The sequence below is a fragment of the Cydia amplana genome, chromosome 21, assembly GCF_948474715.1.
Source record: "Cydia amplana chromosome 21, ilCydAmpl1.1, whole genome shotgun sequence".
Lineage (NCBI taxonomy): Eukaryota > Metazoa > Arthropoda > Insecta > Lepidoptera > Tortricidae > Cydia > Cydia amplana.
The window spans coordinates 1,522,591-1,540,420 of NC_086089.1; the positions used below are offsets into that span (position 1 = coordinate 1,522,591).

A 17,830-nucleotide genomic window follows, 5' to 3' on the forward strand; every position below is an offset into this window, starting at 1 on the left:
TATTTTGAAAGACCGCGAAGACTTTCCACTCGCCTCTGCGCGCCTGGCCGAGACGGGAAAACGTTCTAAAACGGCGAATAAAAAACATGCAGCGTTATTAGTGCTCCGCTTGCGAAAATATTCTGGCATGAACTCCTGCCATTCCAACTTTTGTTATTTGAGCCTTATTTTCTTGCTACTAGGTCACGTAATTGGCTGAACTCATTGGCTTACAGATGAACTATATAGTGTGTCTGTATAGTTTAACAAAGTTTTCTCAAAGCGATCTAGACATAGCAACTTGCCATAATTGGTTAATTAGATGCTTAGCTGATTCCGAACCAGTGAGTTAATACGCATAACAATCGATACACATCATCTTCGCGTAGCTACCTACGTATAAGAAAGTGTTAGGGGTGCGGCGCTGCAGCGCAGCTCATTATCGATGATCGATTCGTTGCATCCATGCCATTAACGTTATTCAGTGTTCGAAAATCATTCCAAATTTAAATGTATTTTGTCCGTGTTTTCATAATTGGGCGAGGGTGGTGGGGCGGGGTGGCGCCGCGGGCGTCATCGCGCCCCTCCGCGTGGGTATTTAATGATTATACGCTGACTGCCACCTGATTGCTGGTGCTCTAGCGCGCTGTCGATGATTGCGCGTATCGATAAAACCTGATTGACATGGAACATCGACTCTGCGCTTGTCAGAGATAAAAGATTTGCAGCTAATTGATATTAAACGGCTTTCATTACGATAGATGGGACGAGTAACTGTCTAGAAGATAAATTGTCATTAGTTAGAGTAGATTGACGCTGTGTTTACCTTTGCTTTACTTTGTTCATTGTGTTTATTGAATGTTAAATGTCTGTATCGTGAAAATCGAGTGAAAGTTATTGAGTCAAATGCTACCGAAACTAGTGGGGCTAATAGAGTAACATTAGCGGCTAGTTTTATCAAGTCGTTGCTATTATATATTGCTAGATTACAACACAGAGAATACCAAGGCCTCCGGTGTCCGCAAGAGGGTTCTTTACTTAAAATTCAATCTCGATTTTTACTCCGAACAGTTTTCAGTTGCGGGACTTATGTAGGTACAAACCCAGAATTCGAACCTGGTCTAAAATTTGCACACCTGTAGCCACAACCACTCAGTACGAGTAACAACAAACATTGACTCTAGAACATTGATTGCAAGGTTTAGAGTTATTACAGTAAACAGTGTGTACGGTGTACATAATCTGGGGGCACGGCAGTGCCCCCGACAAGTCGAGCAAAACAAAGAGGCACGGCCGTACCATCCTTTTCTCGAAGCGCTTCAGGCCATTTTCGACGTCCTGTAATTTTGTTGTAGCTGAAGCTAGAACCCTGAATTTTCAGTAATATATAGAGCTTAACATGCTTAAGATATATTCTCAAAAACATTCAATTTGAACTTGTAGTTTAAGAATTATTGTATGTCAAAGATCCTTAATTTCGACACTGATTCACTCACTCACGATCATCATAATTCTAAGGTACTTCTAGCATACCCACAAGCTTCAAATTTTAAACATAAGTAGTTTTTAGCTTATCAAGCCATAGAAAACCTAAAATTATTGCAATATTAGTCACGTTTTAAATATCTAAAAACTGCATAAGTATAAGTTTGTAATCCCATATAATATATGCTATTACAAAGTTACTGTTGCAGTTCCTACAAATAGTAGGTAAAGTAAAGGTACACTACGATGTACGATGTGAGTATGAATGAAGATGTGTTTAAATATGATATGTGTAAATATAGTATGGGTATGTGTACCCGAAAAGAAGGACTGCCTACAAAAAGAGATGAGATCCCATCAAAAACATTACATGTAAAAAGGTGCCAGTCTCGCACCGCTTTTAATACAAAAAAGTTTTGAGATGATTGTGAAACCAAGTCGGTTATTTTAATCAGTGCCAGGGGGTGTTGATACAATAAGATATCTTTAATTTGTAATATATATAATGACTTGGCAATCGCACATAATGCTTTACTCGTACCGTACTCGTAAATATGTCTAATGCTCAAACTGCAATTAGCGCTAGCGTTATGTTCAATTAGAATTATTTTTAATAGGTGTCGATGATCCTCATGTCATTATGCAGCCGTGCGATGGCCAAGTCATTATACGTATTACAAATTAAAGATATCTTATTGTATCAACACCCCCTGGCACTGATTAAAATAACCGACTTGGTTTCACAATACATCTCAAAACTTTTTTGTATTAAAAGCGGTGCGAGACTGGCACCTTTTTACATATAATGTTTTTGATGGGATTTAATATACTAAGGTGGAAACACTTTATTTTCTAGAAAACGAAGGTCTGTCGAAGTTAGCCGACATTGTGTTTTCCGATAGGTTTGTCTTAAATCAAACTTAATTTCTGACAGTCTGGGTTGAGACTTTGTGTTTTTTCCGATAGACTGGTCTTAAATGTAACTTAATTTCTTGATAGTCTGGGTTTAAACCATTATTTATACAAATGCGGCTCTTTCTCAGGTTACTTACTTTTATTCTTTTGCTTTCATTCGTAGGTTTTTTAGGAAATTGCAACATGTTTCTTATAAATCGTCATTGAAAACATGACATAAATAGGTGATTTTTTTTTGTGATGAAAGAAGCGATCCGTTGTTTTTAAACAATCTTCGAATTCAGTTTAATCTTTGTCGAAACGTCGCAACTATCGAGTGTCGATACCCTAGTGATCGCTAGTGTCGCGCTCGCGGGAGGCACTACACGGGGGGCGCGGCGGGAGGGGGTGGCACCGCAGTACATAGCCAGGCCATGTATCAGCACATACCAGGGCCGAAGCACATAGCCGGCGGATTCCCGAAATTTTGCAGTTATTTTGTATCGAAAACTAGGTTATTCCACGATTTATTCGCCGAACGCGCGGCCTGGAAATAATACACCTAGCTTTAGTTTTTTTTTCTATTAATTGTTAATTTTAACTTTGATTCGCATGAACGCAATGGCCGTCACTCGTAACAATATTTTTTATTTTTGCAATCACTCTTACGTTGAAATTTCATATGATTACTGTAATGCTGGTTCTTCATTATTTTTCCTTCATTTTAGTCTACATGAGTGTCTACATGTTCTTAATTTTTTTAATTAAGTAGCCTGAATTTAATGTTTTTGTCAAAATGTAACTCGGTTAAATCTGCATGTGCCTAATCTACAGTACAGTACAATGTGAAAAAATTTAATACCTACACTTAAATTTCATTCTCTGTAACTCTTAGCAAAGTTAAGTAAAACGTTTAAAGAAACGTTTTACTTTACGCACAACATAGAGAACAACGAGAGGGTTAAGGCAGGGTTACGACAGCGGTATTATAAAGAAGCCATCAATAAACTGTCCGTCCATCCTTGACAAGTCTTACTCCGTAATAGTTATGCTGACCTTTCCAACGCATACCATGACGACTTATACATATACGTATTGGTATGCGTATATGTAACGCACGCACCACTGCACCTTATCTGTCATTGAGGTGTAATTAATTACAGAGTAAATTGCAATGTTCTCAACACATCTAACGTATAAGTACTAGGAGCATATAGGCGGGAAGGGTCAACGGATATTTAGTGTCCGCATAGCAGATGCGGTCCTTGGCCACCGCCCTCAAGACGGTGGACGGTCGATAGCGCTCGTCACCCCACCTAACTATATATGTACACCTGGTACTTTAAGTAAGTACGCAGCCCTGCCAACACATGCATTCGCTAATTGATTTTGACTAGTCACGCTTACAGGTCTCAAACATCTAGGTAATTAGGTTAGGTGTAAGTAGTTTATCAATAACCTATTTGCAAGTCTGGCTATATATCGTTTGTGAGCAATCAGCGTGTCTCACAAGTCACAATGTTAAGAAAAATATTCAATTCCTACGACATGAATAAAAATTATATCCAGGTATTAATCACAAGTAACCTAAATTGTTATTCAACCTACCTGTCAAATATACAAACAAAAGAAAGGCGTTATACAATTAACATTTCAATTTGAAATAGCGATCGTTAATCGAGTTAACGCTCCTTGACTGTTGGTTGTGTCGCGGTCCATTGATGCCCTGCATTGGCACCACTTGTTGAATGAAAATCTTGTATGTTTTCGTAAGTTAGCGTTCTGAAATGGCTGCCACTAATATGGCGCTTCTTTCAGTAACATTTACTTGTTTACGGATGCGATTTTGGTATGATTTTAATCTTCTTAAATTTCAGTTATTCGTGTTCAATTTTGTTAGTCATACTCGTACTGTACGTGTACAATGATTCTATTTAGCACTTAACTAAATTCAATTCAAATGGATATGAATTGGTTCTTTGTACGTCGGCGTTCTCAAGCCCCATATTATACTTTCATGTGCTAAAACACATGCAAACTTGTTTGTAACCTATTATCTCTCTCTGCGTAAATAGACCTCATTCGTGGAATGACTTTATGAACATTAAAATAGGAGGTCAATCCTACTTAATCTTGACTTAATACCAAATTTTAACACGTACCAAATTGTTGGAGTACCTACGCAATTTCTACGTGATAAGTTTACTAACTATTTATGTACACAAATGCCTGGATTCTTCATGGCTTTTGTGTGACCTTTAAGAATTGACAGAAACCAACCGTACCATATATTGGTATCACTACATCTTATAAAACAAAGTCTCCCACGCCGCGTCTAGCTGTCTGTATATGTTCGCGATAAACTCAAAAACTACTGAACGGATTTTCATGCGGTTTTCACTAGTCCTATCAATAGAGTAATTATTGAGAAAGGTTTAGGTGTATAGTTTCATAATTTGTTAAGGTTTACCCATGCGAGGCCGCTAGCGGTCGGGTCGGGTCGCTAGCGGTAGTAAACATACATATTAAGCTAAGTAACATTTTAGCGCCCCCGCACACAAAACCGATGTTGTGCGAGTGTGTGTTCGAATCATCTAAAGGGATTTCGTTCGCCCATTCCACAATGTCACTCGGTCAATCTGGACGCCCTTTACAATATGACGCTTTGATGTAAATAGTCGTCGGGCTTTAATTAAAAATATTACTTACCTAAACTTTTGGGCTTACTAAAAAATTATAAGTTATGGCTTTCAAACTGAGCCCGATCCAATTATGTAGTAAAACTTAAAAATTTAAATTTGAAAAAAATTGACGACCAAAGAATAGCGCCGTCTTCTGGGGAATGATAGTTAGACCTATCTAAAAAAAACTAGGTAAGTACTTATATTTTAAACCCGGTAAAATTAACGATACTTCCGTGAGACACCGACATATTAAATATATTAAAACGGGTCACTCACATAATTATGTTAAGTCGAAAATTGCTTGACATGTTTCACTCCGTACCGAGGAGCATCATCGAGAGTACGCATTGGCGGAGCGACGCAGCGCAAACAAATCAAAAACAAAAGTACACCGTCTCAGTTTCGTCATCGTTTAATTCTAAAGATAAACATTCATTCTATCTTCATTCGTAAATCTTCAGGGAAGAAACATTTTATTTACGACATATATATCTGCCGTTACTTTTTCGAAACACCGGGACAGCTGCGTTACGGCCAGGTATCAGCGGATCAGCACACGTGATGGTGCCGAAGCTATATTTAGTGGCCTGTCCATTCGAAGCACTATCGATTTGTGACCGCGGACCCGAACGTTGACCTGCCCTGGTCACTGCCGTTGCCGAACGTTTCGCTAATTTATTAATTATTTATCGTCACGATCCTATGGTGCCTTGATCGCCTACTGTTATTACGCAAGACCAGGCGTGTCTCACTCCGCGATTTCGTCGCTTTGCTACAGGTAGGTAAAAGTACATCCGTCCGGCCCCAATTTTGGGGAAAGCCATAAGCCGCGCGTGGCGCTGTCGCCACCTAGCGGCCATATCTGTGCTGATCGTAACAGACGCGTTTTGTTAGAGAGTGAGTCTTCTGTACTTAATACTATTATTTATTCTGTGGCAAGACGCCAGTTAATACTTGAGTCCTATCACATTCAATGCCGATAACCCGACTATCGGGTACCTATTTTATGATTTCGTTCCCAGGCCGGACGACCCGATAGTCGGGATCGTGGTACTACAGCTTTATGTGAAGAAATTTTTGTGGTCTAGCGCGGATGTCTTGTTTGGCTGGGTGGCAATGAATGTGTTAAAATATGTAGTACCTATCAGCTGAATGCGTTACGAACGGCCAGTGGTTAATTTAAAAATATTTCTCATGATTACGACAACCTAAAAGAGGGGCGTTATAAGTTTGAAGCCAATGTCTATCTGTCAGTAGCTGTCAAACGGATGGACTGATTTCGATGCGGCTCTTTTCCAAAATGAGGGAAGGCATGTTTGTGTGTAGGTGTTTTTAATATAAATAACTTATGTCTATTTAAGATAATATTTTAATTCGGATTTTTTTGATTGTTTCAGGATAATTTAACACCAGAGCCTGCAGACATGAACGATGATGATAACTTCTCAAGTAAGTATTATCTTAATTTGCGATTTTCTACTTGTCTACTTACACACCTTTCAGCCACTTGCATCAAATCAACTTAATGGTGGTATTTTACGCATTAAACCATAAGCAATAATAAATTAAATAACAATTCAAAATGCGCTAATATACCAGCCGAAAACAATTGGCTTTAACTTTTGAAATGTTACCATTCGAAATTTCCAAATTTGGACATTGAAATTGATTGGCATATGTGATCTGGTGCAGGTCAGGCCTTCGCAAAAGACGCAGAGAAGTTGAAAATGATGTTGCTAGCATGGAATTACCACAGCCAGACACAAGGTAAAGCTATTTCACTATTCGTGTGAGCTTTAAAAACTGCTTCGCTATTTTAATCTTTATCGGAGTCATCATCTAATGCGCAGGTAATTACGATTTTCTCGTTAACGAACATTGTTTTACCTTACCGAAGTCGGCGTAAAAAACTGATGTCCATCTAACGAGCACGTTTATTTGTAATACCATCGGAGTATTAGCCGGCTACTTGCATAATTTCCACGGCAAAATGCGAGCCACGGAACGCCCGTTAGCTATTTTTATTGCCGAAGCCATATTGAGAGTATCCGAGGGTGTAGGGGCGGCACAGGCACCTTCTCAAATTATTTATAGGCACGAGGCTCGTTCGGGTTGACATTTAAGTCGGATGCACCGGTCCCCGGCGAGTGCGTTCTGTACACCCTCATTAATTTCTACCGTCTTGTGGTAACTGGCCGTGCATACTGAATATTGTTTATGGTAAAATTATGGTGCGTTCAAGGGTTGCTCGCTCAAATAACTAAGACCTGAGGGGCTTATAAATATTTATGTTCGTGCGAAGTCTATCAGCTGGAGGAGCGGATCGAAATGCCGTTCGCGGCTAACCTTTTTGCCGTCTGACGAATTAGACTGTTCAGAAATTTCTCGATCCATTCTCCAGTGAAAATAAGGCTGATATTTATTTATAAAGCGATGCTTAACCCGGCGACCTACGCTCTGTTTACTGTGCCCCTCGTGGGTGAAATGTCTAGATTTAGAATTAATTCTCCACGCTTTGTCTGGTGACCCGATATCGGAATTTATTGTATCTCTTGGATTAGTTATCACGTTTTGGAGAATATAGTAAAGTATTTTTTAACATTTATTGACCATCTCGTGTACCTAAGTGAGTCTTTTAAAATGTGGTAAATTATTTTCAAAATATTAATACCTACATGAAGAGGGAGTGTTTGTTTCTTAGCAACAGGTCACAACTACTCGTACCTTAAAATGTCCGAATTACGCCGTAATTGTATCAATCTTCTCCCCTTTGTGATTAGCCTAACTATTAAACCATAAGTAGTATATTGTGAGCTAATCATTTATGTAAATGTATTGTCTTGATTTCGAGAGTCAATTGATTTCGAGATGCATAACAAATATATCTCATAGGAGCCCAGAAAGATGTTGGTTCATCTGGCACCTGTCGTGGTGCATTTGTTGAGCATTAAACCTAAGTTGTTTGTTTATACCACGATGGCGGTAAACAAGCATACTGCTCTTTGATAATAAATTGACGACAAACCTATGAAGATTTATAACTATAGAGATGCTAATACATGCGCGTTGCCGCCCTCTTAAGGATTCACGTGGAGTTATATATAAACTCAACCGAAGAATTTGTTTTTCCAGTGTATGTTGTATATTTGTGTGACAATGTTTATTTCTTTGGGACACCCTATACCGACATTTTTTTTTATTTATACCGGCATTAGGGTGTTGCTTATTTCGTCAAAGTTAATATTTTCTATGTCTCACCCGCTTTATGTAATTCCTTCCAATAAAAAACAAATGTCGATTTTTTTTAATTTTAAATTACGCGATTTTTACTTGTTCATCAACTTCTAACCATTTCCCTGTCAATGCTTGCAGGCCGCAACGGCGACATCACCGAGAGCGGGGCCGACAGCATGGCGGATCTTTGGGCCTCGTACCACAGCGCGCTGGGCCTCGGCAGCAAGCCGCCCAAGCCGCCCACACCCCTGGCCACTGGCCATTCGGTGAGTTTTAAGGTTGAGCAGCGTTTCATATACTTATATAAATGTTATAGTTAGGTTTAATTATTATTGAGAGCTACAGCGTTGCTTGTTTAGTTATTAGCAATTCTTGTTTATTTATTTATATATATATTTATATATATATTTCGGGGATCTCGGCTTTAACAATTTCGATGAAATTTACTATATGGGGGTTTATGGGGCCAAAAAATCGATCTAGCTAGGTCTTGTCTCTGAGAAAACGCGCATTTCTGAGTTTTTATGTTTTCCGAGCAAAGCTCGGTCTCCCAGATATAGGTAATGATGTCAAAATCATTATGATTTTATGACACTAAAGATTCAATTGAGTTCCGATTGAGTTTGAATTTGAGTTTCAGTGTAGGAAAGTTTTCTGTAATAGTTAAATCTGTTGTTTGTTGCTCTCTATCGTTACTTCTACATCATCGTCTTAATGTCTAAATCCATCCCATCAAAAACATTACATGTAAAAGTCCTTCTTTTCGGGTACTCATACCCATACTATGTATACACATATCATAACTAAACATATCTTCATTCATACTCACATCGTACATTGTAGTGTACTTTTATTTTACCTACTATTTGTAGGAACTGCAACAGTAACTTTGTAATATCATATATTTATATGGGATTACAAACTTACTTATGCAGTTCTTAGAGCTTTAAAACGTGACTGATATTGCAATATTTTTAGGTTTTCCCTTTATGTGGCCATTAAACCCTAACTCTGTACCAAATTTCAGCTCTCTGAGTTTATGGGAAGTACTAGTTCTACTCTGATGATCATGAGTGAGTGAGTGAGTGTCATAAATGTGAAACTTTGCTTTCGCTTAACTTCGGAACTAAATGACCTACAGACTTGAAATTTTGGATTTTAAGTATGTGATTATAGCTTACTGGATTACGAAAATTTCTGCGTTCTGGTTAAGACCAGAACCCACCGACCGCACCGCATTTTCAGGCCCCTATTTGAGAACCTCTGGATAAGTCCAGAGGTTCTCAAATAGGGGCCTGAAAATGCGGCGAAATGGTTCCAGTAAAGGATGGTACGGCAGTGTTTGCTTCGCGCTCGACTTGGCGGGGGCACTGCCGTGCCCCCAGATAAATACTCGCAACAGAACCTATATCCTATTCATTTCAAATACATAGAGATAACTTCATATTTGAGCAAATCAAGAAATTAAACAACTCTGCCCAATGCCGCATAAACCATGATAAACCTACCGTTTCAGAGTCCGATCCACGTGGGCTCCGCGACGCCGGTGGAGCCCGCGTCCACGCACGACGAGACCTCGTCGTCGGACCGGACCAAGGACGACGACGACGCGGGTGCATCCGACGACGACAGCGACGACCGCGTCGACCCGCAGCACCACGACCCGGAGCGGCTTAAAGCTTTTAATGTACGTATAAGAGTCGCTATATACATTCCATTAAAATGCCTATTATGTAACCTGTCTGTACACCTGTAGTTAAGTACTAAATGTTATCTCATCTTCTATTATCTTATGTAGCTATAAGGTGATCAAAATAATAATCAGTCCGTTAGATGCGGTTAGTTGAAGCTACTCTTTACTCTACGCTTATCCCTAAAATAACATAATTTAGAACTATATTTCTAATGAGAAATACAAACATCATGCTCGATGTACTAGATCAAACACTCGATATAGGAAACAAGGTAGAAATAATAAAATTAAATCGGTAGGTACTTCAATAAATAATCTCGTGGTTTTTTTTCGACGGAAATGGTATATAGGATATCTTGATATGAGAAGATAAACATAATTTTGACGAATGTAGCAAATTTATAGAGTTATTTTCATCTTGAAATAAAGAAATCGAATCGAATCTAATCTAATCTTGTATGTTTGGAATAAAATAAATCGTACCTAAAACTGACATATTTCGTACAATTTGACTTAGAGAATTAACGGGATCGTGCCATCATTTATCAGAATCTAAGATAATACATATTTAAGTCAACATACAGCAGTGTAAATAATAATTGCACGAGTGCTATTCTAATTACATCAACGTAATCATGTAATTTATCAAGATCTTCGAACTAACAATAATTAGGTATTGATGTTAGTATGTATAGGGAAACAGGAACGTATTTGCTATGTTCGTGTAATTCGAAGCTTAAGTCAAACGCTTTCCTGTTTTCGGTAAGAAATTATTTAAATAGTACTTATATTACGAATTCACAGCAAAAACTTGATAGGTTCATAAATATTTCGAGTTTTTCCATTTGAGTTTGTTTTTAGAGCTTTATTCAAATTCATTTGCTAATTATGATGTAGTTATTAATTAATTATGGTCATAATTATTTTATTCATACATTTATTTTATACATTTTTTTTTTATTTTCTTAGTAGTAGACTGTAATGTAATGTAGCATGCATTTTGTTAATTTAGCTGATAGTAGTGAATTCTTTAGCGCCTAATGTAATCAATAAAAAACTGGCAAACTAGGAAAAGTGCCATCCTGCGAGACAGGCATAGCCTAGTGCAGGTGTCACGGGCAATTTATATATCTGGCAACAACTTTAGCAGTGTTTAATCATAGAATAAGTTTACGTAAATCTTGTTAATCATAAGTTTCACTGTCTCAATAAACTATTTTGATTTTTTTTGATTTTTTTTTGATTCCTTCACGGGTCATATTTATACTTTTTTATGATATAGGAGGCAAACGAGTAGACGAATCACCAGACAGAATCACCCGTAATACCAGAGAAGTTCTTTGCTTGTTTAACCTTTTCGACGCCGTGTCAAACACAAAAGCTGTCACTCAGATGCCACATCATTGAAGTGTCAAAACTGAAATTGAACTTTATGCATATGCACGTAGGTCTATGTTGCTCTGTGGTCTGTGACCGATTAATCGGTCTTTGGCGTTGAATCTACGGTGCGGATATATCGGTCATTGGCGTCCAAAAGGTTAACACAAACCCATTTTTCGTTACAGATGTTCGTCCGCCTCTTCGTCGACGAAAACTTGGACAGGATAGTTCCCATCTCAAAGCAGCCTAAGGAGAAGATCCAGGCCATCATCGACTCGTGTACCCGACAGTTCCCGGAGTTTGCCGAGCGCGCCCGAAAGCGCATCCGGACGTATCTGAAGAGTTGCCGGCGGAACAAGAAGGTGCGCGGCGACGGGCCGGCCACGGGCAACAGCGGCAACGCCACGGGGACCACCAACGCTTGGGACACTGCGGTGAGGGTTCGATCTCGGACTTTTGATAACCTTTGTAGTACTTATTAACCGGTTAAAAATGTCTAGAGTCCGTCTAAGCTATCTTTGCACTGACTTGAACAGAACATGGATCAGTTTTTAGTGTTAATTACGAGGAAAACAACAATTCTACTTTACAAGTACATTAATAATTTTTAAATTCCGTTGGTTTTATTAATAAACATTGCTAAGAATCAAATAAAATCGTTTAAACAAGCACCTTTAAACTTCTAAAGCATCAGCCACCCTCTAAAAGTTTTCAAATATACACAGACCTCTACAGTTCGCATTCAACAATATCTGCCACACTCTAAGTTATCCCTTTTTTAGGGTTCCGTACCCAAAGGGTAAAAACGGGACCCTATTACTAAGACTCCGCTGTCCGTCCGTCCGTCCGTCCGTCCGTCCGTCCGTCCGTCTGTCACCAGGCTGTATCTCACGAACCGTGATAGCTAGACAGTTGAAATTTTCACAGATGATGTATTTCTGTTGCCGCTATAACAACAAATACTAAAAACAGAATAAAATAAAGATTTAAGTGGGGCTCCCATACAACAAACGTGATTTTTGACCGAAGTTAAGCAACGTCGGGCGGGGTCAGTACTTGGATGGGTGACCGTTTTTTTGCTTGTTTTGCTCTATTTTTTGTTGATGGTGCGGAACCCTCCGTGCGCGAGTCCGACTCGCACTTGGCCGGTTTTATCTTCTTCTTCTTCCTCGTTCCTCATGATTGAGGGACGCGACCATTTTCCGCCAAATACTAGGCTCCTGTGTAGATCCCTCGACGCTTCGCAGGTTTTCTTTTCAATATCTACCCAGTGGGTGTCACCTCATCCTCCATCCACCATGCCAACTAGAGTGCGTTATTCCAAGTTATAAGTCTATTTTAATAATGGCAGGAACTTTTGACTCGTAGTTACCATTGACGCCAGACTGTTCAAGCTGTTGAACGTAATGAACGCAGTTCACGAATGGTGTCGGTTGTTGCAGGTGCGGCCGACGCCCGCGCACCTGACGTCGGTGCAGGCGGAACATATCCTGGCGCAGGCGTGCGAGAACGAGAGCCTCAACGCCAAGCGCATGCGGCTTGGACTCGACCCCGTCAGCCAGCCCATGCCCACTGTGCCCACGCCGATGGTAAATACTATGCATTGTATTGTCTAATCACTATCACTATCACTAGATAGTATAAAACAGTCGCTTCCCGCTGTCTGTCTGTCCCTGTGTATGCTTAGATCGTTAAAACTACGCAATGGATTTTGAAGCGGTTTCTTTTTAACCGACGAAAAAAACGGAGGAGGTTCTCAAGTCGACGCGTATATATTTTTTTTTATGTATGACCACGCATAACTTTTTACAGAGTCGTTCGATTTTGATAATTGTTTTTTTATTGGAAAGGGTATACCCCGAAGTTAGTCCCATATAAATTTGGAAAAAAAATCCAACCTTAAGGGTTGGAAAATAGGGGATGATTGATTTTTCACTCACCGATTGAAACTAAAAATGGAAAAATAAATACTTTTTACAAAAAAAAAAACCGACTTCAAAAAGGATGAAATAAAATATTATCCTTTTTGAAGTCTATGCGTTACCAACTGATATGTTTGAAGGCGGTGCCAAGCCAAGTAGTAACAATACCAGTCAAAAATAATCAGCTTTATGGCCAAAAATTCCATTTTTGACTCGTATTGTTACTACTTGGCTTGGCACCGACTTCAAACATATCAGTTGGTAACGCATAGACTTCAAAAAGGATAATATTTTATTTCATCCTTTTTGAAGTCGGTTTTATTTTTTTTGTAAAAAGTATTTATAATATATAGAGTGATTCAAGAGGAAGGTTTATGTATAATTTGTTAACCCGTGCTAAGCCGGGGCGGGTCACTAGTGGATAATAAAAAAGTATTTGACCACAATCTCACCAATCGAACATTTATAAGCATTTGAACATAATCTTACCGGTTAGGCAGCCAAGATGACAACCGTGAATCGACAAACGACAAATGAAAAAAATGCACTGACCCAAAAAGTACCTTTCGATTTGAAAGGATCAAGTCCCTTATATGTTAGCGCATTAAATAAAGCACGTTCCGTTATCGTTCTCGTGTTATCCCGGTCGTTCTCTTCTGTATTTTCACTGTACCAAATTTTCATTTCGAGAATTGGGCTGCTTGGGAACTAGGCCCTCATTCCTAACTTGTTGACGATTGATATCTGATTACCAAATGTGTACCTGCAGACGTAATCAAAATAAAACTGTTGTTCTACGTTGTTTATTGGTCTAAATTATCATACGCATCACCACAGGTTATATTTTATGATACGTGTTTTCATCATCTCATCCTTACTTCATACAGTCTACAGTCCGCCGCTAGCTATCCATATCCCTGCTTTATATAGAACACAGGGATCTAGAGGGCAAGTAATAACAGTACTGTATTAATTCCCAGGCCATAGACACGACAGCAACCTCGGCCGTGGCTTCCTCGTTCCTGAGCCTGTACAGCATCAACCCTTCCTCGGCGCCCGCCACATCCACCTCCAACACCACGTCCTCCTCGCACAGCAAGGCCGCCGCCGACACCACGAGGCCCTCCGTCAGCCCCACGCTCGAGAACCCGCTGCTGAATAATAACAGTCTCAAGCTGGATAACGCTAATGGGAATGCTGGCAGTAAGACTGCTAGGTGAGTTGTCTTTTATTAATAATAAAGTTACACGCAAAATGACTTCGGAACATACCAAGATTTAAAGACCTCGGAAAATTAAAATGACCGAAGACCCTTAGTAAAGTCAGAAGCAGAAGTAGCGGATCTCACTACGCGTCAAAAGTATATCCACTCTCTCAGCTTAACACAAAGAGATATGTCTCTATGTAGAACAATTTAATGGCCATAACAGACACTTTTGAACGCGAACTGTACAGTTTTATCTCTAATTGGAAAATCATTTCAGGATGGCAAAATCATATACTTTTGCAGAGTTGTTTCATGTTGATGCTAACAGTACCTTCCTAATTACTGTAGTGTGCTCAGGACCCATTATTTCCTCCACAGTCGAGTAGGTTACCTCTGCCCGATTTCACTTTATTGTACCAACAATTAATACTAGTGGCTCTGTGAGCTGTAGACCTCGCGAGCATAGCTTATTGGGACCGTGCACGATGACAGCGCCACACAGCGGTTTGATCAATCAACAATACAAAGATTATAATTTATTTAAAAAAATACGAAGTTTAAGTGAAAAAAAAATACAAAAAGTTACGTCTTACTGGGGATCGAACCCAGACTTTCTGTGTACAAACAAATAAATCGATTGTTTACAAAATGCGCCATGATAGTTCTTAGCTAAGTTGACGAAATTCGGCTACTCATTCTCGAGTACAAACTAAATATCTAAATACCGTCTAAACCAGCAATACAATTTTTCTGCATTTTTTGCCATTTACTATGTAAATATGTCTCAAAAAGAAAATACTCGTATGATATCGATACGACTATTTGTTTAAGCGCGAGGTATCACAACTCCTCCATTTTTGAAATTTTCCAAAAACGGGACCGACAAAAAAAAAATATTTACTCATACGAGTAGAATCTGGTCACAAACTTTCACAAGAATCGGTTGAGAATGTAGAGGAGAACATCCGGACATACAAAAGCAAAATGCCCGAGTCAAAACGTAGACCTTCGCTACGCTTCGGTCAACTAAACTATGGAAAGTATCTAAGCGATGATCTTTTCCAGCCCCGCTTCGTCTCCAGCTCCGCTGTTCAGACCGTCATTCCCGTCCACGTTCGGGACACCGCAGACTTTTGGGCGTCAGAGGTAACATCAATTTATTTCTGCTTATTATCATAAAATAATTTTAACAATTCGGCTATGATGACCATCATCTTCCTTTGTTTAAGAGCGATCTTATATTTACGAATGTTACCATTAATTTTCAGCACCAACACAAATCCGGCCACAGCTTTGTCGAGCAGCGCGCTGTTGTCCACGTTATCAGCATTGCCTCCATCAGGTAAGCCGAATTTATACCTATTTATACCTATGTATGTCTTACCCTTTAAGAGCGTACATCTAAATATGTAAACTATGGTTTCATAGACGTTATGTTCACAGTTTTAATTTGACTTCACGTTTGACCAATATGAGAAGTTGATAAGAATTGATAATACCAAATCGTATAGTCCACAATGTGAATGATGTGCTGATTTACCGCAGTTAATGAGGGACGTAACTATAGATGATTTTCTTAGATAGTAATCTAATTCTTCCATCTGTCCATGTAAATCTACTCTCCCGGTGATCATGCGTCTAATCCAGCGTGTAAGAAAAGTCTGATCATGTATCCAAAGAACTTGAGTACTTTTTTTTATGGTCTCATTGTGATAGCATCGCTGTTATATTGAGCTCCGCTAATATCTGACTAAAATAGATTCAAATGACACCTACATTTTTGTTTATTTGCAGGTGTAGGCGTGAACGCGGCGATGGCAGCGTACCAAAGCGCGCTGCTGTCCGCTATGGCGGCGCACACACACTCCTTTCCCACCAATCTATCCGGTGAGTTATATTACTATTATATCGTCTACTTATTTACTTAATCAGTAGGTGTGTTCGATCACACATTTTTGAAGAGGGAATTTGAGCAATAGAATAGAATAGAATAGAATAGAATAGATTTTTTTTATTGTTTACCGTGTCAATCAAGATGTTAAAATAATACATTTTTTTTTTTTTTTTTTTATTGAAAATTTTACATAAAATACAGCATTTTAGTACCTTAATCTAATGTTTCGCCAAACTGTGAGACAGTTTGTTGGCGGTGCGCTCTAGAGTAATCTTAAGCTAAATTAGGTACACTAATTATTAATAGTAACAAGTTAGCATTAGGAACATAAATTTACTTATATGTATGTATCTTAAATCTATCTTGCGAGACAGCATCACACTCAACTATAGCCATGCGTAGATCTTATATCGTAGAGATAAGGTCCACGCACGGCCATCCAATCACATTAAATTGTATTAAGCTTTGTTAATGAATTACTTTATAAATATTATGTATTCCAATTACACTTTACAGTCTAGCCTAGTAGGATTTCAATTGAATCAGTTAAGAGAGATAACCTAACATATATAGTATTTGTTTAGTACATGACATTTCATGACATGAACATAACAGGGAGAATTCTTATAATATTAAAGCGGCACAAAAATTTGTTAAAAATCGAAAAACAAGTAAGAAAGTAGGTAGCTAGGTTAAGTTTTCATATTTGTGTAGTAAAATCTGTTTAAATCTCGACTTTAATCTACCTATGTTTAATTTAGGTGTTTCAAGTAAAAGAGGGTACTCGTTATAAATTTTGGGAATCAAGTATTCTTTTGTTCTCCGGCCATAAAAGTTTTTTGCTGACGGTTGCGTCAATCTTATTTTCTTAGCAGACCTAGTGTCACGCTTACTTATTCTTGTTATTTTACAATCATCAATGTAGTAACTATGTAATACATTTAAATATACAACCTTACAATGCACAGGAAGTATCTTACAAGTTGAGAAAAGTGTATCATAATTATGTCTGTGCCTTTTCCTATTTTTAAAACCGACCAAATATTTAAGTAATCTTATCTGGAGTATCTTTATTTTATCTAAATAAGTTTTAAAGGTAAGTCCGTAACAGCTGAGTCCATAGCTTAATAATGCGTCAGCAAGTGCATGGTAAACAATGTGCAAGGTGCGTTTATTTTACATAGTCACAACGCAACGGCTACCCTTTCCGGGTATACAATATTTTACATAATTACAATATTATATACATCAGATCACTATTATATATTAGATACGAGTAGGTAGATGAATTTAAATTTTGGGCCGACCCATTGTCGTTACGGTGGAACATAAACTGTTAACCTCATAATCCTTTCGTCGAATAAGCGTTAAATAATTGTCAACGTCTTGAAATTTAAAATGAATATCGGCGCTATGAAATTCCAACTTTGTGTTCTGTATTTATATTGGCACACGATA

General features: G+C 38.6%; 1 protein-coding gene and 1 long non-coding RNA gene across 5 annotated transcripts in view; one reads left to right on the forward strand and one right to left on the reverse strand.

Annotated features, from left to right (window-relative positions):
• Positions 1-17,830, forward strand: part of LOC134658020 (nucleolar protein 4) — a 184,414-nt gene that overhangs the window by 166,196 nt on the left and 388 nt on the right. For 3 of the 4 annotated variants that reach the window (XM_063513617.1, XM_063513619.1, XM_063513618.1), the window contains 10 exons: positions 6,440-6,491; positions 6,735-6,809; positions 8,415-8,542; positions 9,793-9,963; positions 11,535-11,783; positions 12,792-12,938; positions 14,252-14,487; positions 15,544-15,624; positions 15,747-15,820; positions 16,273-16,365. In XM_063513617.1, the coding sequence (XP_063369687.1) occupies positions 6,440-6,491; positions 6,735-6,809; positions 8,415-8,542; positions 9,793-9,963; positions 11,535-11,783; positions 12,792-12,938; positions 14,252-14,487; positions 15,544-15,624; positions 15,747-15,820; positions 16,273-16,365 (1,306 nt within the window). The remainder of the gene's footprint in view (positions 1-6,439; positions 6,492-6,734; positions 6,810-8,414; positions 8,543-9,792; positions 9,964-11,534; positions 11,784-12,791; positions 12,939-14,251; positions 14,488-15,543; positions 15,625-15,746; positions 15,821-16,272; positions 16,366-17,830) is intronic. The other variant, XM_063513620.1, reaches the window with a different exon arrangement.
• LOC134658047 (uncharacterized) overlaps positions 1-17,830 on the reverse strand; it is a 99,433-nt gene that overhangs the window by 17,406 nt on the left and 64,197 nt on the right. The window lies entirely within an intron of this gene.